The sequence below is a fragment of the Schistocerca cancellata genome, chromosome 11 (genome assembly GCF_023864275.1).
Source record: "Schistocerca cancellata isolate TAMUIC-IGC-003103 chromosome 11, iqSchCanc2.1, whole genome shotgun sequence".
Classification (NCBI taxonomy): domain Eukaryota; kingdom Metazoa; phylum Arthropoda; class Insecta; order Orthoptera; family Acrididae; genus Schistocerca; species Schistocerca cancellata.
Window position 1 is genome coordinate 115,942,083 of NC_064636.1, and position 25,327 is coordinate 115,967,409.

Genomic DNA, 25,327 nt, shown 5'->3' on the forward strand with positions numbered 1-25,327 from the left:
GTTCAGATTAATTCATGGTATCTTCAGAATCTGGACTCAGGTCCATGATACCCTATTTTCATTCCCTTACAACATTAACAGTTTCTCTCCCATGTGGTCCTCCTCAACCCAGCATGTCACCTTCCTACACCTTGAGTACCTTCTCCCTGATGGCTCCACCCATTCCACTGTCCACATTAAACCCACCTACAGTACCTTCATTTTGACAGCTGTTATCCCTTTCACACCAAAAAATCCCTCACATACTGCCTCGCCACATGGGGATGACGTATCTGCAGTGACAGGAATTTCCTTGTCCAGTATGCTGAGGGTCTCCCCAAGACTTTTACAGACATGCACTATCGCCCAGACCTACTCCACAAACAGGTCTCCCATGCCAATTCCCATCACACTCCAAATTTACCCACCACCCCCAAGAATCAGCCATGAATGAGTGCCCACTTCATCACATAGTACCACACTGGACTGGAACAACTGAAGCTCATCCTTCACCAGGGCTTTGATTACCTACCCAGAAATCCTTCCCACCCCTCCTAAAGTGGTGTTCCATCACCCCCCAACCTCCATTACACCCTAGCCCATCCCTGTGCCACTCCCACTTCCAACAACTTGCAACTAAGACCATATCCCTGCGGTAGACCCAGGTATCGCCTGTCAAAGCAGCTATGTCATTCACCAGCTTTGCTGCAATCAGTGCACAGCTTTTCATATTGGTATGATTACCATCCAGCTGTCCTCCACGATGATTGACTACTGCCAAACTGTGACCAAAAGCAAAGTAGGACACTGTTGCACAACATGCAGCTGAACATAACACTGGCTGCTTCACTACCCAAGCCATCTGGATTCTACCCTCCAACACCAGCTTTCCTGAAATGCACAGATGGGAGTTATCCTTACAACGCATTCTCTGCTCCTGTAAGTATCCCAGCCTCAATCTACAGTAACATACCGGCCCCACACCCAACAGTTTCCACCTCTCCCCTTCACCACCTCCACATTCTCATCTCCCAACTTTCATTTGCCACCATTTGCCAATGCACCCAAGTACCTTTCCCCACGCCACTCTTTTTTTTGTTCTGTTTTCTCCACTATCCTGCACATAACTTGCTGATGCTGCACCTGTTTGCATTCTAGTCAATGCCAAACAAACTCTTCCCCCCCCTCCCCCACCCCCACAAGCCACACAGTGCTATCTCTTCCAATTCCCTGCCCTCTTTAGATGGCTGCTTCCATCCCACATGATAGCTGCATTTTGGCCTGAGTTGCCAGAGTTGGCAGTCATGTGTACACGAGGTGTGCTTGCTTGTACGAATGAATGAACATTCGTGTGTGTTTCTATTTTTTCTGATGAAGGCTGTGGCCTAAACCTTTGTGTAAGTTCTGTTGCCTGTCTGCAACTTAACATGTCATCTTTATGGTAAGCAGCAATCTAGCTTTTCCTACATTGCTGATATTTTAAGATTTTCACACTCTATATTTATTCTTGTGTTAAAGACAATCTTCATGTGGAGTAGCAAATGTCCTATCTTCTGGAAATGTAGTTATGTGCATCATTGTTCCTTTCAAATTTCAGTGTATTATTTACAACAGACATCACAAGGGAATAAATATACTGCAGAGCAGTGGTCAAAATGTGTAACAGCAACAGATGTCTACACTATGATCCTGAGTGAACACCATATATCATCTAAGGACTAGTTATCCCACAATATTATTCAATTTGGCATTACTGAATGAAAATATCACAATCATATCGACTTACTGATTTGTTTCTCCCCAAGTTTTGAAATGATTTGAAGTACACATGTGGCTGAACTATGTTGTTTATGCAACCAAAATGTGTCCCTTTTTCAATTTAATTTCTCATCATTATGAACACCAAAAATATCAAAGTTTCCACACTTGTTACTTCTTCACCATGTGTTACACTTTTAGTTAGTGTAGTTCCCCTACATGTGAAACCTGAAAATGATGTCTTTCTGAAATTGAGAGCCACATTAACATATAGTTCCCGAAAACGTGCAGTGGCCTTTTCAGTGACTGCACAATCTACAGTCTTGCTGGTTGGTTTAGCTAGCTTTGTAATATTATTAAAGATAACACTGAATGAATGAAAGCATGGGTAAGTTATAGTTGTTATATTTCCCAAAGACTTGAAGAGCTGCATCAACCCTGTCTTCAGGATGAAAACAACAATGAAAGCAACAGCAACAAAAAAAACAACAAAAAACAACAACAAAAACAACAACCAAAGGGTTTGCACAATCACAGAAAATTGCTAGAGGATTATTTTTTGGTTAATTTCAATCACAACTGAGTTTTAAGGTCATATACTACATTCTTTCTAGAAAAGCCTTTATGGCAGCCAAACTCAGCTCTTGTTACAAAACTGCCACAAGTTTTTTTCAATATTTTGTTATGATCTACTTTACAAAATATTATGAGGCTGTTAGGAAGAGGTTAGAAGAGCCTATAATTAGAAGTGACTTGCTGGTCTTCACTTTCATCAACTGGTTGTTACTTCTGAATTTGGCAGTATTTTATTTTAGTATCTTGACTCACTGATAGATTACAAATGTGATACACAGGGCCAGCAGGTTTTTCTACCAAGTCAGCTCAAAATTTTAGTTATTTGGCTGAATACTATAATGAACAGAAGAGTTACTCTTTTTTGGTGGACTAATTTTTGTGACCTCTTTTGTGGGTAATATGGCAAAACATGCCTGCTGCAGAAGTATCCAATGCCTGTCAAGTAAATATAATGACTGTTTTTAATGTTTCTTTTCTATCCCTTCTTTTTAGCAATTGGTAAGCAAAATGCACTGAATTCTGCAGCCATGGATTTCAATTCAACTTCTTTTGCCTCACTGCTAGTCATTAATGCACTGAATATCACCTCTAATTGAGTTTATTTATTTCATTCCAAATAATGCTCAAAATTCACTTTGAAAATTAAATTTTTTTACATAGTGTATAGTTTAGTCTTTTTTGTGATGTGAAATACATTCAGTACTGCATGTAGTGTAAAAGTTAATATTTGTCTAGACCTAATCCTCTGCATTAAGTGTAGCTTTTTTCTCTTGGTACAACATAGTTTGATCTCAGATATTATCCATGATTTCTCTCAAGTCCCACACTGAGAAACTATGTTGCTGTGACACCAGCATATGGATTGTAGTCAAGATTCGATCAGTAATTGATTGTTCAGATATTATGGATGTGGGAGCTATGTGGGAGTTTTAAAAATAAGCATTCAGCCAAAGAAACAGCAACAGGAGTAGTTAAAAACAAGTAAAATTTTGTGCATTAATCTGGAATGCTAAAGCTACAATTCAATTCTATGTTACTAATAGTTTTGTTTATCAAATACCGAGGTTAATGGGGCTATTTCCTTTTTCACAGTTTCTTCCATCTGCGAATTTAATGGATAAACTGTCTTCATATTCACTTTGAAAAATTACTGTTTAACTGTGAATCCCTTCATTGGAAGCAGAATTTATAAATTTTGGGAAGATAATTTTGAAGCAACAGTTAACATTATGCATATGTCACATTTGCTTTTTTTATATGGCTACAATGATGTCCAAACTTTTGTGGTTGGCAGGAGAGCCAACACCGTGTTACTAGAGGAGGCCGAAAGGCACGCATTTTAGCTCATGCATGCTGGCGTGAGGTCTGGAACAGGACAAGGAAATTAGAATTTAGAAAAACAGACGTAGCTGGTGGAATACTTAACTTTAATCCATTAATGACAAATGTCGCTCTTGACGGTACATAGTTCACAATATCAATAGTAACTGATAATGGCGTCTTACTAGGTCGTAGTAAATGACGTAACTGAAGGCTATGCTAAACTATCTTCTCGGTAATTGAGAACTTAAGTAGGCAGTGAACCATCGCTAGCAAAGTCGGCTGTACAGCTGGGCGAGTGCTAGGAAGTCTCTCTAGACCTGTCGTGTGGCGGCGCTCAGTATGCAATCACTGATAGTGGCAACATGTGGGTCCGACGTATACTAACGGACCGCGGCCGATTTAAAAGGCTACCACCTAGCAAGTGTGGCGTCTGGCGGTGACACCACACAAACAACCATTAAAATGTCCCCTTTCCTTGTCAAGGATGTATCCAATGACATGGCTTCTGAAAAATTGTGCCCATAGCGACATACATTACCAGCTGCATCTGAGCAAGACAACACACTTTATCAAGCTCTACATTTTATGACTGCATAATCTGAGATGCTAAATTACAAAGCTTTGACTGCAGCACTATCCGAAAAATGAATTCACACTTCTCTAATTGGTTTTTCAAAACGACAGCCTGATTTCCTTCTTCCCTTTACTTAGATGCCAATATTACTTTTTACAGAGCATTAAGTAGCCTAATAGACATAACCATAACAAAGGGCTTTTAAAAAGTTACCATCTCTTAATTTTACAACTCACGAAAAGACAACAATGTTTCTAATGTGTTGTAAAAGGGACTAACTTCTTCAATTCCACATGCAGCATCGTTAAGTGCTTGACTTAAAAGTGTGCACTCCACAATCCACATATTTTGCAGTCTTATGTCTTTGTTGAATTCTTGTCCTAATAGCTTTGTGTATGCCTGACATATTGGCACAACCACCATAGCCCTGACCACAGCATTTAGTTAAAAAGCCCCTTTTCATCTGTTGCACATATTTCCTTTCCTGTTCCTAATGCACTTTCAACTTTTATTTGATGAAAACTTAAAAAGCTTTCATTTATCAACATGTCACAAGGCTTTCCACTGTAACAAATCTAAATATCTGAGTTAGCTGATCTCTTTTTGTACTGTCCTATATTGCATGAGCAATAATAGAAAATAATGAGGCAGCATTAATGTCGTTAATAATTTCTTTTTCAGCTGCAAGGGGCAGGACATTCTGAATTAAAGAGCTAACGTATTTTTACGTGTAGGCCTGTTTTGGTTTATTTATTAGATCATGTAACACCGGATTGTACTTTGCGATATGTTTGATGGGTGCTAAAATGCTTGCACGATTTGATTTTCTTATTTTCTCCCTTTGTCCCCGAAATGCTATATTATTGGATTCCAGTGTTATTGTCATACTAACAATAATCTGAAGCATGTATTTTCACATGTTCTAACTTTTCCTTGGTTATGAATACATACAAGTGTCAATTGCATTTTTCTTACAACACAAATTGTGTGCAACACGTCTTCAGACATGCATATAGTTGTCTGTCACATTACACGTTTGGTTAGCCACCTCCAATCTTTAACCAGTCCCCTCAAGCTGAAGGGTTTTGTCAGACAAAGAACCTTTTCATTGCATCATTTACATCTAGCTAACAATAAGTCTATCATTTGAGTAGTCTGCAATATGAACAGGCCTAATCACATTTACAGCAATTCTGCTAGCATTACCATTTCCCTTTGATAACTGCTCTTATTTTTCACTTTTGAATCACACTCACTTGTGACACTACAAACTTCGATGCTTGCTGTGCTAAACTAAGTAGACTCTTTGTTATTACACCATTAGTTTTTATTCAGTAATTGACAGTGTTGCCCATTTAAAGATATGACAAAAGTTAAACATTCACCAAAATGTGTGTTATACAGTCTCTGATACATCAAGAATGGATAATTTTTTACCTGAATGTGATACCGTGGTATACATATTCATTGTTGTCGTTTGCTTGTAATAACTAATCTTGCTGCACTTCTTTGATGTCTGAGGAACATGCTGCAATCAAAGTGGTACAAGAGAGGGAAAGGACTAGCATTGCTTAAATACTCTCTGCTAAGTTCAATTTGGCATTTGACTGATTCTCTGAAACCATGACCATTTCTGTGTGTTTGAGTTTACTGTTTATCATATGAGTATTTCTGTATTTATATTTTTATATATTTTAATTTTAATTCTTAATAAAATAACAACAATCTTTCACTTTCTGTGGCCCCCTGAAGTATCAGGCTGACCTGCATTGCAGGCCGTAATGTTACACCCCTGCACAGACGGTATGTTTCTGACATTTACTCAGTCTGAAATGACTACTGGGGAACCCTGGAACCAAAGCGACCACTGACCGTGTGTCTGCCCACAAAAAGGCCTCTGTGACAGGCCCTGGCTCACAAGGACTCTTGTGCTTGTGGGTTTGGATTATAAGGATAAGTTACTGTAACAAATATTCTCAAAATATGTAATCATAACATTAACTGATTTTTCTGCATTAAATTATTTGTCTATTTTTAACTTTTAATTCACTAACAAAATTCCAGTTAGTTCTGTATCAACTACTGTATGCTTTAAACACATCACATGCACAGTTATTGCAAGAGGCGATTCTATCAACACGTAACAAACAGAAAATAATCCATTCATACAAATTACAATGAAAAAAGTCTTTATAAACCACACAGTTTTAATTTACTGGAGAAAGAACTATGCAAAGGTTTATTTGTCAATGGAGCTATAAAATAACCTGCTTTACATATCAAATAACAATCATGACATATTAACTTTCAGTATAAAACACTTTTCTTCTTAGATCATTTAACTTGTTTGCGATTTCGTAATGTCAATATTTTTAATCGTTTCTTTATGAAGATGCGGAACTGGCCAATCATTCAATCTTTTCTGTATCACTGCTGACCGCAAAAACGTTTTCAGTCATCTAAGTGCTGAACACCAATGCTCTGAGGTACAAGAAGTAATAGTTATAAGTAAAATCATCCAAACAACCTTCACAAATTCTGTGAGCATTTCACACATAGGACCACTGTTTTCTCCACTTAAATATTTGTAGATGTCTGACAAGTTGTCAGCTTCCTCTTTCTTCATTCTGCACAGATCTTAATACTTGTCCCTATACAATGTTAGCTTGTCTTTATCAATATCTGCCACGAACAACTGCAGGGTAAGATCAGCACCAGTTTGACAATAGGAAAAGCCTCAAGTGGTGGAATAAGTTCCAGAACTGTTCAGTCAAATCTACAATTTAGCACAGCCACAGTCACATCAATTATTTAAAAAAATATTTGTCTGCACATTTGCTCCGGTGTTTGATATGCATGAGGATCACTGCCTTCCTCGTAATGGTTTGGCATCTTCCTTTTTCTATGCAAAATGGTTCATTAATGTTAAGTTTCTCTGTTTTTCTAATGGTTTCATTTCACACCTCAAAAAATATATCCCCCGTGAAGCTAAACTTGCACACAAAACCAATGTTTTGATTTCTTGATATGACAATGACTTTTTCTGAAAAGAATGAAGTTGCTCAATCCTGCCGAAAACTGAAATTAACATTGTCAGGGAAAAAGAAATCTGAGTTGATGCAGTTTAGAAAAATATCCACTAGCATTCCCACCAACTTCGCTTTTTACTTGTGACACATCATCCAATAATTGTAACAGAATGTCATAATTACATTTCAATGATTTTATTGATTGTACTGACACACCACTTCATAAGACAGAATGGCTGCAAAGTCATTCTGAACGTTCTTTTACAACACCATCTCCATTTTTTTCTTGTAGTGATTGAAACACTGCTAGCACCTTTGGCAAATGTCTTACAAATGGTATTAATTCATGAAGAATCACCAGAAAGTTTTACACATAACTAATACCTTACATTGCATGTTGTACTACCAAATTCGAATTATGTGCTGAACAATGAACAAATATAGCTCACGGTTCCAACCGAGTAATCCTACTTTGTAATCATGTTAAATGTCAACTGGCATTGCTCACACCATTATAACATTACCCACGACAGCACTTTATGTCAAGGGATAAATGTCTTATGACATCCTGCATGATTTCAGACAATGTCCTAGAACTTGTTGCAGCTACTTCATAGAAGCCCACAAAAACTTCTTCAACCTGAAGATTTTTATCGACATATCTGAAACATATGGATAGTTGTTCCATCACTGATACATTGGAAGTCTCATCTACAATAAGAGAAATGTATAGTGCCTCCTTAACATATTTCACAATGTTTTGCTGTACATTTCTGGATAATAATGAGAATTTCATTCAGTATATCATGAGAAACCCACTCATATGCAGCAGCAAGATTTCAAGTCAGTAGCATTTTCTGCTCTATGTAACAACTGATTAATTTTTGATGCTTCATCGGTGTGATCACGAATTGTTATTCCTTGCTGACTTAGAAATTGGAGGGATGTTGTCATCTTTAATATTGTCCTGCATGTGAATTTCTCATATCTTCTAATTTGTGTGTCGAGGTAAGGGATGACACATTGGTAACTTGTCTGGTAGTTGCCACAGCAGTCACAGATGAATGGTGAAGTGCATGTTTTTCATAAACTCTTAAACATTCAATTGCCTTTTTCTCCTGGGAAAATACATTTTGATCAAATGCATTACACAAATTCCTGTCTGCAGAAGTATCAGTTTTTGACGGAAGCACTATACTAGAACCAAAAGCATTTTTACACACACTACAGAATGCTCTGTAAGATAAAATTCTTCTGGGCCACTGAGTGCACTTTCAATCTATAAAATTGTTTGACATTTCAGCCACTGTTACAAGAGACCTTTCTCACGTTTGTGCTAAGCTGATTGCTTAACAAATCAATGATCTATATGCGTGAATAATTACTAAATCTTTTAAGTGTTTAAAGAATCTTTCGGGATTTGGAAGAACATTTATAAACAAGAGTGGGTTCAGTGCCAGTCGTTGGGGATTTGCATTTTATATCCCCCAATACCGGTTTGATTACATTCCAATGAGAATATTATCAGATTCACCATCTTGTTCCTGTCACATCATTCTAGTTTATGATGTATTATTTTGTGTTCCATATAAGTCAAGACATTAGAAAGCTCACTGAACATACCCTGAAATTTCTCTTCTTGTTTAGCTCTGCCACGACTTTCCCATTGCCACAGAGATAAAAAAAAAAAAAAAAAAAAAAAAAAAAATTTTTACTAAAAGATAACATATCAAATGTATACAAAATAAATGGTACCAAGAAGAAGTGTTTTAAATACGACTGTATATATGATTGTAAGGACTGTTTAGAATCTCTTCACAAATGAACTACATCAGCAAGAACTACATAAGAACACTGGAACATTACTAACAGCACTTACTTCCAGAAAACACACACTATGCTTACTTTACTGTAATACATCCTTTACATTCCGCAATTGGCCAGAGATGTTTTTCTATCCATATGCAATATGTAAGAAATATGAATGCTTACAATGTTCTCGCTTTCCTCTAGTCCCAAATTTAGTTCTGGTTTCTTCTTGGTACAGTCATTGAACTCTGAGTTTACTAATTGAGCTTCACTAATCTGAAAAGAAAGCGAAAACAAAATCTTAGTTACAAATGTTTATATCTTTCTGCACATATTACATAGCTCTCAGTATTTTCTTATGCATATCATCCACTATCCACTGATTCTGATCTCTTATGTAAGAAAATTTAATGAACCTAATTTTCTGATGAGGTGTTCTAATGTATATCAATATGATTTAATCTCCATTCTCAAGATTATTTGCAAAAAATCATTCACTTCTTTCCTACACAGCATACATAATAGTATTATATGAGGGTGATTTTAAGAGTTCCTGGAATCACTATGAGAGGTCAGCACTAGCACGAGTTGTTCACATGATATTCATTGGACTGTTGCCTTTTAACACATGCCACGTCAGTGCTCTTGGAAGAGAGCTGTGGCAGTGATGTTCCCATGTAGTGATTTGCGAAGATGGGGAAAAAAAACAAGAGTTGAGCAGTGATTAAGTATTTCATAAAGAAATGTATGAAAGCAAAGAATATTCATGGTGATTTCCACAACACACTGGGGGACTCTGCTCCTTCATATCTGACTACTGCCAAGTGGACAAATGAATTTAAATTTCTCCACAGTGCCAAGATGTGCCACTACTCCAGAAATCATAGCAGAAGTGCACAATATAGTCATGGAGGACCGCTGATTGAAAGTGTGTGAAACTGCTCATGCTTGCCAGATGTCATGTGCAAGGGTATATCACATTTTAACTGAAGAACCAGAAATGAAAAAATTAGCTGAAAGTTGGGTGCTGTTACTCTTGATGATGGATCAAATGCATGCTGTCACCATGGCAAAATTACACAGACTGAGGTATGAATTGTTGCCACACCTGCCATATTAGCTTGATATAGCTCCATCAGACTTCCATCTCTTCTGAAAATGAAAATTTTGTATGCGGACAAAGATTCGCTTCAAACAAAGAATTGATAGCTGGAGCTGACAACTATTTTGCAGGCCTGGAGGAAGCTAATTTTCGAGATGAGATCAAGACACACTAACATCGTTGGACCAAGTGCATTAATCAACAAGGAGACTACACTGAAAACTAAAAAAGTTTCAGTGATTTAACTACTTTTTTTCTATTCAGTTCCGAGAACTTTTCAAACCGCACTTGTAGTATACGGCGTAAGCAACATGTTGCTCTTTGGCATACTGAATTTGCCTATAAATGATACAACATTCTCCTTTTGATCTATCTCCTGTACCAGTCCTTCCTTTAATGATCCTAGACTCCATGAGAAAGGTGTTCTGGTAGTCATTTCTTCTACAAATGAGTTATAGTCTTTACTGTTCACAATATGAGAGTATGTTTGCTAAAAGGATGTCGCTACAGATACATAATGCAGCAGCTATATGGAACAGCATCTTCCCTTAAAACCTTCACACAGCGTCTGATGTGAACTGTAATGGCTTTTTAATCCTTTCTTGTGGTACTCCCAAAGTAACTTTATGATCTGACTATTCTGCATCCTTAACAAATTCCCTGCTATACGCAAAACTCGAGGATGGTAGCAATGTTGCAATGTGATGCCTCTTTCTATGCTGAATACAGCTGATTTTTACAATTTTCTTTGTTTCATGTTCCAGCCTTTGGACTGGCACTTGGAGAGTTAGGTTACGGTTTTTACATTATTTATGCCACTTATTGACGTCCATAACAATACTACAGACTTTCAGGAAACTCAAGATGTAGAACTGACAGAAATGGCAGAACCTATATTGAAGCATCGTCTGTCAGCAAAATTAAATTCTGTCAGAAGTACTGATACAGAGGTGGCTACATAATCATTTACTGTACATTGACATGGCACAATTGGTTTTAGAGTAAATTATAAAGCATGACAAGAGTCTGACTAGTGCTGAAGTGAAATGGACCTCATGTTCCACCATAGATAAATGAGAAACAAGCATATATATCAAAAAAGCTACAGCAGGTCAACACTTCACACTAACTTGATGTAGTAATCAACTGAGGACATGGTGTGCTTCAACTACTGTAGCACTCCACCACAGTCAACAGATCAATAATGAAGTGCTGACTCAATAAACCGCTTTTGCTTATCCAAGATGGTCAACAATAAGTTTTTAGGGTACACAGCAATGCCCTTTTATAAATGTAATGTCACAACCCCCTCATTGTGCACTCTAACAGTAAGGTGCTTTTTGACTTAAAGTTTCCCATCTACCATCATTTTAAGACAATATATACAGGATTTATCCTAATTAATGGCAGAAGTGCACAGAATTGCAAGTACATGATTCTAGATGAAAAAAGTCTCAGTCAGTACAGTAGTAGTTGTTGCTGTCTTCAGTCCTGAGACTGGTTTGATGCAGCTCTCCATGATACTCTATCCTGTGCAAGCTTCATCTCCCAGTACCTACTGCGACTTACGTCCTCCTGAATCTGCTTGGTGTATTCATCTCTTGGTCTCCCCCTACGATTTCTACCCTCCACGCTGCCCTCCAATACTAAATTGGTGATCCCTTGATGCCTCAGAACATGCCCTACCATCCGGTCCCTTCTTCTTGTCAAGTTGTGAAACAAGCTCCTCTTCTCCCCTGTTCTATTCAATACCTCCTCATTAGTTACGTGATCTACCCATCTAATCTTCAGCATTCTTCTGTAGCATCACATTTCGAAACCTTCTATTATCTCCCTGTTCAAACTATTTATCGTCCATGTTTCACTTCCATACATGGCCACACTCCATACAAATACTTTCAGAAATGACTTCCTGACACTTAATTCAATACTCGATGTTAACAAATTTCTATTCTTCAGAAACGCTTTCCTTCCCATTGCCAGTCTACATTTTATATCCTCTCTACTTCGACCATCATCAGTTATTTTGCTCCCCAAATAGCAAAACTCCTTTACTACTTTAGGTGTCTCATTTCCTAATCTAATTCCCTCAGCATCACTCGACTTAATTCGACTACATTCCATTATCCTCGTTTTGCTTTTGATGTCCATATTATATCCTCCCTACAACACACCATCCATTCTGTTCAACTGCTCTTCCAAGTCCTTTGCTGTCTCTGACAGAATTACAGTGTCATCGGCTAACCTCAAAGTTTTTATTTCTTCTCCATGGATTTCAATACGTACTCCGAATTTTTCTTTTGTTTCCTTCACTGCTTGCTCAATATACAAATTGAATAACATCGGGGAAAGGCTACAATCCTGTCTCACTCCCTTCCCAACAGCTGCTTCCATTTCATGCCCCTCGACACTGTAACTGCCATTTGGTTTCTACACAAATTGTAAATATTCTTTCGCTCCCTATATTTTAGCCCTGCCAAATTCAGAATTTGAAAGAGAGTATTCCAGTCAACATTGTCAAACGCTTTCTCTAAGTCTACAAATCCTAGAAACGTAGGTTTGCCTTTCCTTTATCTAGCTTCTAAGATAAGCCTTAGGGTCAGTATTGCCTCATGTGTTTCAATATTTCTATGGAATCCAAACTGATCATCCCTAAGGTTGGCTTCCACTAATTTTTCCATTCGTCTGTAAAGAATTCGCATTAGTATTTTGCCGCCGTGACTTATTAAACTGATATTTCGGTAATTTTCACATCTGTCAACACCTGCTTTCTTTGGGATTGGGATTCTTCTTGAAGTCTGAGGCTATTTCGCCTGTCTCATACATCTTTCCCCCCAGATGGTAGAGTTTTGTCAGGACTGGCCGTCAGTAGTTCCAATGGAATGTTGTCTACTCCCGGGGCCTTGTTTTGCCTCAGGTCTTTCAGTGCTCTGTCCAACTCTTCACGCAGTATCATATCTCCCATTTCATCTTCATCTACATCCTCTTCAATTTCGATAATATTGTCCTCAAGTACATCGCCCTTGTATATACCCTCTATATACTCCTTCCACCTTTCTGCTTTCCCTTCTTTGCTTAGAACTGGGTTTCCATCTGAGCTCTTGATATTCATACAAGTGGTTCTCTTTTCTCCAAAGGTCTCTTTAATTTTCCTGTAGGCAGTATCTATCTTACCCGTAGTGAGATATGCCTATACATCCTTACATTTGCCCTCTAGCCATCCTTGCTTAGCCATTTTGCACTTCCTGTCGATCTCATTTTTGAGACATTTGTATTCCTTTTTGCCTGCTTCATTTACTGCATTTTTGTATTTTCTCCTTTCATCAATTAAATTCAATATTTCTTCTGTTACCCAAGGATTTCTACTAACCCTCGTCTTTTTACCTACTTGAGCCTCTGCTGCCTTCACTACTTCATCCCCCAAAGCTACCCATTCTTCTTCTTCTGTATTTCTTTCCGCCATTCCTGCCATTTGTTCCCTTACGCTCTCCCTGAAACTCTGTACAACCTCTGGTTCTTTCAGTTTATCCAGGTCCCATCTCCTTAAATTCCCACCTTTTTGCAGTTTCTTCAGTATTAATCTACAGTTCATAATCAATAGATTGAGGTCAGAGACCACATGTCCCTGGAAATGTCTTACAATTTAAAACCTGGTTCCTGAATCTCTGTCTTACCATTATATAATGTATGTGATACCTTTTAGTATCTCCAGGGTTCTTCCATGTATACAACCTTCTTTCATGATTCTTGAACCAAGTGTTAGCTATGATTAAGTTATGCTCTGCAGAAAATTCTACCGGGCGGCTTCCTCTTTCATTTCTTCCCCACAAACCATATTCACCTACTACGTTTCCTTCTCTCCCTTTTCCTGCTACCGAATTCCAGTCACCCATGACTTAAATTTTCGTCTCCCTTTACTATCGGAATAATTTCTTTTATTTCATCATACATTTCTTCAATTTCTTCATCATTTGCAGAGCTAGTTGGCATATAAACTTGTACTACTGTAGTAGGTGTGGGCTTCGTGTCTATCTTGACCACAATAATGCGTTCACTATGCTGTTTGTAGTAGCTTACCCGCATTCCTATTTTTTTATTCATTAGTAAACCTACTCCTGCATTACCCCTATTTGACTTTGTATTCATAACCTTGTAATCGCCTGACCAAAAGTCTTGTTCCTCCTGCCACCGATCCCTAATTCCCACTATATCTAACCTATCCATTTCCCTTTTTAAATTTTCTAACCTACCTGCCTGATTAAGCGATCTGACATTCCACACTCCAATCTGTAGAACGCCAGTTTTCTTTCTCCTGATAACTATGTCGTCCTGAGTAGTCCCCGCCCGGAGATCCGAATGGGGGACTATTTTACCTCCGGAATATTTTTCCCAAGAGGACGCCATCATCATTAAGTATACAGTAAAGCTGCATGCCCTCGGGAAAATTACAGCTGTAGTTTCCCCTTGCTTTCCACCGTTCGCAGTACCAGGACAGCAAGGCCGTTTTGGTTAATGTTGCATGGCCAGATCAGCCAATCATCCAGACTGTTGCCCCTGCAACTACTGAAAAGGCTGCTGCCCCTCTTCAGGAACCATGCATTTGTCTGGCATCTCAACAGATACCCCTCCGTTGTGGTTGCACCTACAGTACGGCTATCTGTATTGCTGAGGCACGCAAGCCTCCCCACCAATAGCAAGGTCCATGGTTCATGGAGGGTACAGATAAATTATTTGCAAGATGATTGCAACTTCAGGGTTACCCACCACTACCAATATGATTGTGATATGCAGTCTTTCATTACATTTTTGAGACATGGAGTTGTAAATGAAATGGATACAATAGTATAGTACACAGTGAGAGTCCCACTCAGGTCAGCAGTTTGCAGAGCATCAGCTGTGTTGTACGAGTGTTGGTGTTGTAGAGCATTACAGTAATGAGGAGTATGCTGATATCCCTTTTGTGTACCACAGGGATAACACCAATGCACAGGAATCTACTTGTTTGTATGAAGGATCATATGCTGCCCGAAGGCACCCCGAGGATCAAATGTTTACTTGGCTACATGAATGCCTCCAAGAAACTGGGAGCTTTGGACATGCTGCAGAAGCATGTAGGCCTACACAAGTTACACCTGCACTTGAAGACGTTGTGAAGGGAACATTCAAACACACTCCATGAATCTTGTCAAGGACACTTGCCACTCACATTCTTGGAATGAATCACAGTCATGTTTGAGGAATAATCCATTGTAATATACCCGTACCTCCTCCAACAAGTTCACAGTCTTAGTTACACAAACTTTGACCCTAGACTAACCTTCCATCACTGCCTGCAACAACAAGTTGTAGGCAACCACACATTTCACAATAACACATTGTTAACAGTTAAAAACTGTTTCACTCATTATGATGTGTTTAATTATCACATTCTAATGCTTGGAGTCATCAAAGGCTCCAATCCACATGCTGTGCAGGAGTCTCCATATCTGCAATGTTTCTCACTGAATGTGTGGTTAGGGATACTTAGTGGTGATTGCACATGTTGCCAAACAAACTTAATGGATGGAATTTCTGTGGCATCATCTTGCTGGCTTGCTTGCAGATGTTCCCTTAAAGCCATGCCAGAGGATTTACTATATGCATGATGGTGCAGGTGCATGTTTTGCTGCTATGGTGAGAAGACATCTCATGTGCCCATATGGCTGAAGATGGTTTCGCAAGGAGGACCTGTACAGTGGACTCCAAGCTCATCGGATCTGAACCCCATAGATTCCTAAGTTTGGAACCAACTTAAAGATTTAATGTAACACTGCAGTTAACACAGTTGAAGAATTGGAGCCAAGACTTCTCAATGCTTGTCAAGAACTTCAAAGTAATCCAGCTGTGTTTGAAATGAATCAAAATTAATGGCAGTGGCGGGTACATGCTTGAATCTGGGTACAAGGATGATGCATTGGACAACTCCTCTGATTAGGAGTAGTCGTGTAACTTTTATGTTTATTCAAACCACCTGCACTTCCGACAGTTTTTCTAATAACCTTTCTTAATGCTGTACAGTATTGTTAGATTCTCTTAACTTGGATTACATTTAAACAGAATCAAGTCTGATGGCTGCTAATCACAAGCTCATGATTATCACACAAACAGTTCATTTCCAGACCTACCTTCACTTAGATTTTTTTCTTCTAGTACCATGTACTTTCAACTGTATGCATTTATGACATTAATTACGATACACCCAACATAAATACCCCTCGCTTTCATCCTAATCTCCAAAATTACTTCAATTGCCTCAATGAACTATTCGTTTTGGCTGTTGCATTTTACTCAAAATTTCTTAACCTGTCACTATCATAGTTGCCCATTAGTCTTGTTCATCTCTTTCTCGGCCTCATCTTCAAGCATCAGCTATTTTGCTGTTCAAATAGTAAAATGCAATACCATTAATTTCAGTGTTTCACTTCCTAATGTAATTATGTTGTCTTCTTTGGGTTTAATTTCAGTAGGTTCCATTAACGCTGATGTTCAATTTATAAGATTTTTCTACACTATCAATTCTGTTCCATTGGTCTCCCTAGTTCTTAGTTGTCTCTGACGGCAATACAATGTCATCAGCGTATCTCAATGCAACACATTTGTTTTGTAAAGTAATTATTTTTCCTATTTCAGTCAACAGATGACTAAGCCTCAATCCAAACTCCCAACATCAATTATTTCCACTTAACAATATTATGAAAACATAGTTGCTACTCACCATATAGTGAAGATGCTGAGTCGCAGATAGACACAATAAAAAGACACAAAATAAACTTTCAGCCAACAAGCCCTTTGTCAAAAATAGATGACCACTCAGGACTCCCCATTGTAGCCACTTACTGTGCCCCCACAGAGAGAATCTCTGCTCTCACAGACCAATACCTTCAGCCTCTTACCCGGAACCTACCCTCCTATATAAAAGGTACCAACCATATCCTACACACTCTCGAGTTCCTGTCCTTCTACCTGCTCACTACTATCTATGTCACCTCCCTTTACACTAACATCCCTAATGCCATGGCCTTACTGCTATTGACCACTATCTTTCCCAATGCAAGACGAATTTCAAACCAACAACCTCCTTCCTAGTCACCATGACCAACTATATTCTCACCCACAATTACATCTCCTTTGAAGGCATTACTACAAATGCATACGACTATGGGCACTCGCATGGCATCATCCTATGCCAATCTATTCATGGGCCATTTAGAGGAATCCTTCCCAAACGCCCATAATTCTAAACCTCTCATCTGGTTCACATTCACTGATGACACCTTTGCAATCTGGATAAAGGGTGAGAACATCCTATCCACATTACTCCAGAACCTAAACAACTTCTTCCCCATTTGCTTCACCTGGTCCTACTCAACCCAACAAACCACCTTCCTAGATGTTGACCTAGACCTCACAGATGGCTACATCAGTACCTGTGTCCATATCAAACCTACCAACCACCAGCAGCAATACCTCCACTTCAACAGTTTCCACCTGTTCCATACCAAGTCCCTTTCATACAGCCTAGCCAACCATGATTGTTGCATCTGCAGTGCCAAGCAGTCTCTATTGAAATATACCGAGGGTCTCACTGAGGCCTTAATAGACCATAATTATCCTCCCAAACTTGTACCGAAACAAATCTCCCATGGCTTATCTTAACCGGTCTCCCAAAGTCTCACTGTTTGCATTCCCTTTTAAATCAGTACCACCAAGGATTGAGCTACTGAATTACATTCTGCACCAGGGTTTTGACTACCCCTCATCATGCCCTGAAATGAGAAATGTCCTGCCCACTATCCTTCCCACCACTCCCACAGTGGTATCCTGCCATCCATCAAACCTACACAATATACTCTTCCACTTCTACACAACTCCTACTCCCAACCCCTTACCTTATGGCCGCCACCACCACCACCACCACCACCACCACCACCACCACCACCACCACCACCACCTACTTCAGTCCGGTCACAATCACCACCTATCACATTAAAGGCTGAGTTACCTGTGAAAACAGTCATGTGATCTAGAAGATAAGCTGTAACCACTGTGCTGTATTCTATGTAGGCATGACAACCAACAAGCTGTCCATCCACATGATAGGCCACCGACAAACTGTGGCCAAGAAACAAGTGGGCCACCTTGTTGCCGAGTATGCTGCCCAACAGAACATTCTTCATTTCAATGACTGCTTCACAGCCTGTGCCATATGGATCCTTCCCACCAACACCAGCTTTTCTGAATTGCACAGGCAGGAACTCTCCCTGCATATATCCTACATTCCCATAATCCTACTGGTCTCAACCTCCATTAGTCACTGTCCTCACCCATCCAGCCCCTTCCCTATTCCCACTGCAGAACTACACATCCCTCTATTCCACCAACACACCCATTCTTTTTACTTCTCTCCTTTTCTGCTACCCCCGCTCTCGCCTGCCCTGTCTAATCTTCCAATTGCATGTAGCTGCCCAACCATCTCTCCACCTCATCACTACATGCTCCCCTGCAGCACTTCAACATCCCCAACCCCTACCCCACTATCCCTTCCCCTCCACACCTCAGCCTCCCCCTTACACCCACCCAGTTGCCTCTCTCATCATGCACTGATGCAGCAGCTCGCAGTGTGGCTTCAGCTGCCAGAGACTGCAGTCGCAGTCACACGTGTGTGTGTGTGTGTGTGTGTGTGTGTGTGTGTGTGTGTGCGCGCGCGCGCGCGCGCGCGCGCGCGCGCGCGCACGCGTGCCTTTTCATAATATTGTTACATTTGGTCCTGGATTTTCCATTTTTTAATTATTTCTACTTACCTAGACTGCACATTCAAAGTTTCCTAAATTTTTGCGATTTCTCTGGTTTTAATATACAGCACTTAAAAAAATATAAAATCAGAATCCACATCTGCCCCTGGAAGCATTATGTACTTTAAAATCTGGTTTCAAAACCTATGTTAGCATTGTTGTTGTTGTTGTTGTTGTGGTCTTCAGTCCTGAGACTGGTTTGATGCAGCTCTCCCTGCTACTCTATCCTGTGCAAATTCATCTCCCAGTACCTACTGCAACCTACATCCTTCTGAATCTGCTTAGTGTATTCATCTCTTGGTCTCCCCCTACGATTTTTACCCTCCACGCTGCCCTCCAATACTAAATTGGTGATCCCTTGATACCTCAGAACATGTCCTACCAACCGATCCCTTCTTCTGGTCAAGTTGTGCCACAAACTTCTCTTCTCCCCAATCCCATTCAATACTTCCTCATTAGTTATGTGATCTACCCATCTAATCTTCAGCATTCTTCTGTAGCACCACATTTCGAAAGCTTCTATTCTCTTCTTGTCCAAACTATTTACCGTCCATGTTTCACTTCCATACATGGCTACACTCCATACAAATACTTTCAGAAATGACTTCCTGGCACTTAAATCTATACTCGATGTAAACAAATTTCTCTTCTTCAGAAACGCTTTCCTTGCCATTGCCAGTCTACATTTTATATCCTCTCTACTTCGACCATCATCAGTTATTTTGCTCCCCAAATAGCAAAACTCCTTTACTACTTTAAGTGTCTCATTTCATAATGTAATACCCTCAACATCACCCGACTTAATTCGACTGTATTCCATTATCCTCGTTTTGCTGTTGTTGATGTTCATCTTATATCCTCCCTTCAAGACACCATCCATTCCGTTCAACTGCTCTTCCAAGTCCTTTGCTGTCTCTGACGGAATTACAATGTCATCGGCGAACCTCAAAGTTTTTATTTCTCCTCCATGGATTTTAATACCTACTCCGAATTTTTCTTTTGTTTCCTTTACTGCTTGCTCAATATACAGATTGAATAACATCGGGGAGAGGCTACAACCCTGTCTTACTCCCTTCCCAACCACTGCTTCCCTTTCATGTCCCTCGACACTCATAATTGCCATCTGGTTTCTGTACAGATTGTAAATAGCCTTTCGCTCCCTGTATTTTACCCTTGCCACGTTTAGAATTTGAAAGAGAGTATTCCAGTCAACATTGTCAAAAGCTTTCTCTTAGTCTACAGATTCTAGAAACGTAGGTTTGCCTTTCCTTAATCTTTCTTCCAAGATAAGTCGTAAGGTCAGTATTGCCTCACGTGTTCCAGTATTTCTACGGAATCCAAACTGATCTTTCAGTGCTCTGTCAAACTCTTGATGCAGTATCGTATCTCCCATTTCATCTTCATCTACATCCTCTTCCATTTCCATAATGTTGTCCTCAAGTACATTGCCCTTGTATAGACCCTCTATATACTCCTTCCACCTTTCTGCTTTCCTTTCTTTGCTTAGAACTGGGTTTCCATCTGAGCTCTTGATGTTCATACAAGTGGTTCACTTATCTCCAAAGGTCTCTTTAATTTTCCTGTAGGCATTATCTATCTTACCCCCAGTGAGATAAGCCTCTACATCCTTACATTTGTTCTCTAGCCATCCCTACTTAGCCATTTTGCACTTCCTGTCGATCTCATTTTTGAGACGTTTGTATTCTTTTTTGCCTGCTTCATTTACTGCCTTTTTATATTTTCTCCTTTCATCAATTAAATTCAATATTTCTTCTGTTACCCAAGGATTTCTACTAGCCCTCGTCTAATGTTAGCATTATATAATGTAAAACTTCTCCGTAATTAGATGTTTCTTCAACATAAAGTGCTACTTCTAATGATTCTTAAATCACATGTTAGCAATGGAATGTAGTGGAATTAAGTCGGGTGATGCTGAGGGAATTAGATTAGGAAATGAGACACTTAAAGTAGTAAAGGAGTTTTTCTATTTGGGGAGCAAAATAACTGATGATGGTCGAAGTAGAGAGGATATAAAATGTAGACTGGCAATGGCAAGGAAAGCGTTTCTGAAGAAGAGAAATTTGTTTACATCGAGTATAGATTTAAGTGCCAGGAAGTCATTTCTGAAAGTATTTGTATGGAGTGTAGCCATGTATGGAAGTGAAACATGGACGGTAAATAGTTTGGACAAGAAGAGAATAGAAGCTTTCGAAATGTGGTGCTACAGAAGAATGCTGAAGATTAGATGGGTAGATCACATAACTAATGAGGAGGTATTGAATAGGATTGGGGAGAAGAGAAGTTTGTGGCACAACTTGACCAGAAGAAGGGATCGGTTGGTAGGACATGTTCTGAGGCATCAAGGGATCACCAATTTAGTATTGGAGGGCAGCGTGGAGGGTAAAAATCGTAGGGGGAGACCAAGAGATGAATACACTAAGCAGATTCAGAAGGATGTAGGTTGCAGTAGGTACTGGGAGATGAAGAAGCTTGCACAGGATAGATTAGCATGGAGAGCTGCATCAAACCAGTCTCAGGACTGAAGACAACAACAACATGTTAGCAATGATTAATTCTGCTTTACACAAAATTCTGCCAAATTGCTACCACTTTTATTCCTCTCCTCCAATTCAGCTATTCTACTCTTTCTCCTCTTTTATAATTGAATTCCAAACCCAAATGAAATTTTCATCTCCGTTAACAATCTGAATAATGTATTTTATTTCATCATCCATCACCAGATAGGATACCAGATTACATCGAGAAAGTTCACACAAGAGCAGCATGTCTTGTATTACTGGGGAATAGGGGAGCGTTTGCCATGGACATGATACAGAATTTGTGGTGGACTTAATTAAACAAAGTTGTTTCTTGTTGAGCCTGTATCTTCTTACAAAAATTCGATCGCCCACTTTCTCTTCTGATCGAAAAAATATTTTGTTGATGCCGCTAACCTACATAGGGAGAAATGATCAACATCATAAAATATGGGAAAATCAGAACCTGCAAGGAAAGATATAGGTGTTCATTTTTTCCATGCATTGTTCGAAAGAGATTTTTTGCTAAGGTGGTTTGATGAACCCTCTGCCACACACTCAACAAGGTATATACGTGAGAAAGGGAAACAAAATTTCCTGCTTCTTCCCGGATCTCCCAGTCAAAAATACGTTTTTTTTTTTTTTTGTTGTGGTTTTAGGGCGCAAAACTTCTATGGTCATTAGCGCCCAGCCCGTGACTTAAGACAGTAAAAAACCGAAATTTAAAACCAGCAGCAATGGGAACAAAGTCAGAAAATTGGAGAAACTAAAAATAGAAGACTGCTTAAAAATCCACTACAGAAAGGGGGTGATTGTCCCCAAAAAAAGCTTCAAATGACTGACGTCATTTCACTGTCACTAATAAACTGTAGAACGCGGTCGGCGGAGCGCGTGTCATCTGCTAAAATCGACGATAGATCAGGCGATAGCTGTAGACGGGAGCGTAACGGATTAAAATAGGGGCATTCAATTAAAAGGTGTCTTACCGTCCACAGCTGAGAGCAGTGGGGACAGAGTGGGGGAGGATCGCCGCTTAAAAGATGTCGATGGCTAAAACGACAATGCCCTATCCGGAGTCTAGCTAAAATTACCTCCTCCCGACGACGCGTTCGGGAGGAAGAAGTCCAAGCGCAAGGAAGGGCTTTCACTTCCCGCAATTTATTACAGGGAAGTGCCGACCAATGGGCATGCCATAATTGAGCAACATGGCGACATAAATCGTTCCGAAGATCGGTGAAGGGAAGCGACTGAATAGCTGGCCGAGGAAGAGAGACCGCGGCCTTGGCCGCTATATCGGCCGCCTCATTCCCACAGATACCAGCGTGTCCCGGGAGCCAGAGGAACGCCACCGAGACGCCCCTTAGGTGAAGCAAGCGCAGACAGTCCTGAATCCGGTGGACCAGAGGGTGCACAGGGTAAAGAGCTTGGAGACTGAGGAGAGAGCTGAGAGAATCTGAGCAGATAACGTACTGTATCCGCTGATGGCGGCGGATGTAGTGGACAGCCTGGAGAACAGCGTAAAGCTCCGCAGTATAAACCGAACACTGGTCGGGAAGCCGAAAGCGATTTGGGGTGTCGCCAACAATATAGGCACTCCCTACACCTAACGATGTTTTCGAGCCGTCGGTGTAAATAAATGTGGCGTCCGTCATTTCTGCACATAGAGCAGCAAATGCCCGACGATAAACAAGTGTAGGGGTACCATCTTTGGGAAATTGACAAAGGTCACGGAGCAGGCAGATCCGGGGACGGAGCCAAGGCGGTGCTGTACCCCAAGTTGTCAGGAAGGTTTTAGGAAAGCGGAAGGAAAGAGAATGGAGCAGTTGACGGAAGCGGACTCCCGGGGGTAGTAGGGAGGAGGGGCGGCCTGCATACCCTACATCAAAGGAGGCGTCGAAAAAAAGGTCGTGGGCTGGATTAGCAGGCATGGAAGACAGACGGCTAGCATAACGACTCAGGAGGACTGTTCGCCGATTGGACAGCAGAGGTTCAGCAGTCTCAGCATAAAGGCTTTCCACAGGGCTAGTGTAAAAAGCTCCAGACACTAAACGTAATCCACGATGGTGGATAGAGTCGAGACGCCGAAGAATAGACGGCCGAGCAGAGGGGGAGACTATGCTTCCATAATCCAATTTCGAGCGCACTAAGGCGCGATAGAGGTGGAGAAGGACCACTCGGGCCGCTCCCCAGGAGGTACCATTGAGGACACGGAGGGTGTTAAGTGATCGCAAACAGCGAGCCGAAAGATAGGAAACGTGGGAGGACCAGCATAGTTTTCTGTCAAACATAAGACCCAAGAATTTAGCGACGTCTGAAAACGGAAGGTTGACAGGACCTAGATGTAAGGAGGGCGGAAGAAACTCCGTACGTCGCCAAAAATTGACACAAACGGTCTTACTGGGTGAAAAACGGAAGCCAGTTTCGATGCTCCACGAGTGGAGGCGATCGAGACATCCTTGAAGACGTCGTTCAAGAAGGCTGGTCCGTTGAGAGCTGTAGTAGATCGCAAAATCGTCCACAAAGAGGGAGCCCGAGACATCAGGAGGGAGACAATCCATAATTGGATTTATGGCGATGGCAAACAGTACAACACTCAGCACGGATCCCTGGGGTACCCCGTTTTCTTGGGAGAAAGTACGGGAGAGAGTAGTGTTCACCCGCACCCGAAAAGTGCGCTCTGCCATAAATTCGCGAAGAAAAAGGGGCAGCCGGCCTCGAAAGCCCCAAGAGAACAGTGTGCGGAGGATGCCTGTCCTCCAACAGGTATCGTATGCTCTCTCCAGATCAAAAAATATTGCTACCGTTTGGCGTTGCCGGAGAAAATTGTTCATGATATAAGTGGAGAGAGCGACAAGATGGTCAACTGCAGAACGATGCTTCCGAAATCCGCATTGGGCTGGTGTTAAAAGGCTGCGGGATTCCAGCCACCAAGCTAAACGGTAATTCACCATACGCTCCAAAACCTTACAGACACTACTCGTGAGAGAAATGGGGCGATAGCTAGAGGGGAGATGTTTGTCCTTTCCAGGTTTCGGAACGGGAACGACAATAGCTTCCCGCCACCGTCTGGGAAAGGTGCTGCCGGTCCAAATTCGATTATAAAGGCGAAGGAGGTAACGCAGACTATGGGTGGATAAATGCAGCAACATTTGGACATGGATACCATCCGGTCCTGGGGCGGAGGAGCGAGAAGATGAGAGGGCATGTTGGAGTTCCCGCATGGAGAAAACAGTATTGTAGCTTTCGTGATTTTGGGAGGAGAAAGCAAGAGGTCGCACTTCCGCTGCACGTTTCTTCGGGAGAAACGCTGGCGGGTAATTTGAAGAGCTCGAAATCTCAGCAAAGTGCTGACCCAACGAGTTAGAAATTGCGACGGGGTCCACTAAGGTATCATGCGCGACAGTGAGCCCAGAAACCGGGGAGAAACTAGGCGCGCCTGAGAACCGTCGAAGCCGACTCCAAACTTCCGAGGAGGGAGTGAAGGTGTTAAATGAGCTAATAAAGAATTTCCAGCTTGCCTTCTTGCTATCGCGGATGACGCGACGGCATCGCGCACGGAGCTGCTTATAGCGGATACAGTTGGCCAAAGTAGGATGGTGACGGAAAATGCGAAGAGCACGTCGCCGCTCACGTATTGCGTCACGGCATGCCTCGTTCCACCAAGGAACTGGGGGGCGCCGGGGCAATTCGGAGGTGCGTGGTATTGAACGTTCCGCAGCTGTAAGGATAACGTCGGTAATGTGTGTGACCTCATCGTCGACGCTGGGAAAGCGACGGTCATCGAATGTCGCGAGAGACGAAAAAAGTGT

The 25,327-nt window shown here is 40.9% G+C and overlaps 1 protein-coding gene across 3 annotated transcripts in view; it reads right to left on the reverse strand.

Annotated features, from left to right (window-relative positions):
* LOC126108698 (zinc finger protein 708-like) overlaps nt 1–25,327 on the reverse strand; it is a 213,747-nt gene that overhangs the window by 143,940 nt on the left and 44,480 nt on the right. For all 3 annotated transcript variants that reach the window (XM_049914014.1, XM_049914015.1, XM_049914016.1), the window contains exon 3: nt 9,232–9,324. In XM_049914014.1, coding sequence (XP_049769971.1) covers nt 9,232–9,324 — 93 coding nt within the window. The remainder of the gene's footprint in view (nt 1–9,231; nt 9,325–25,327) is intronic.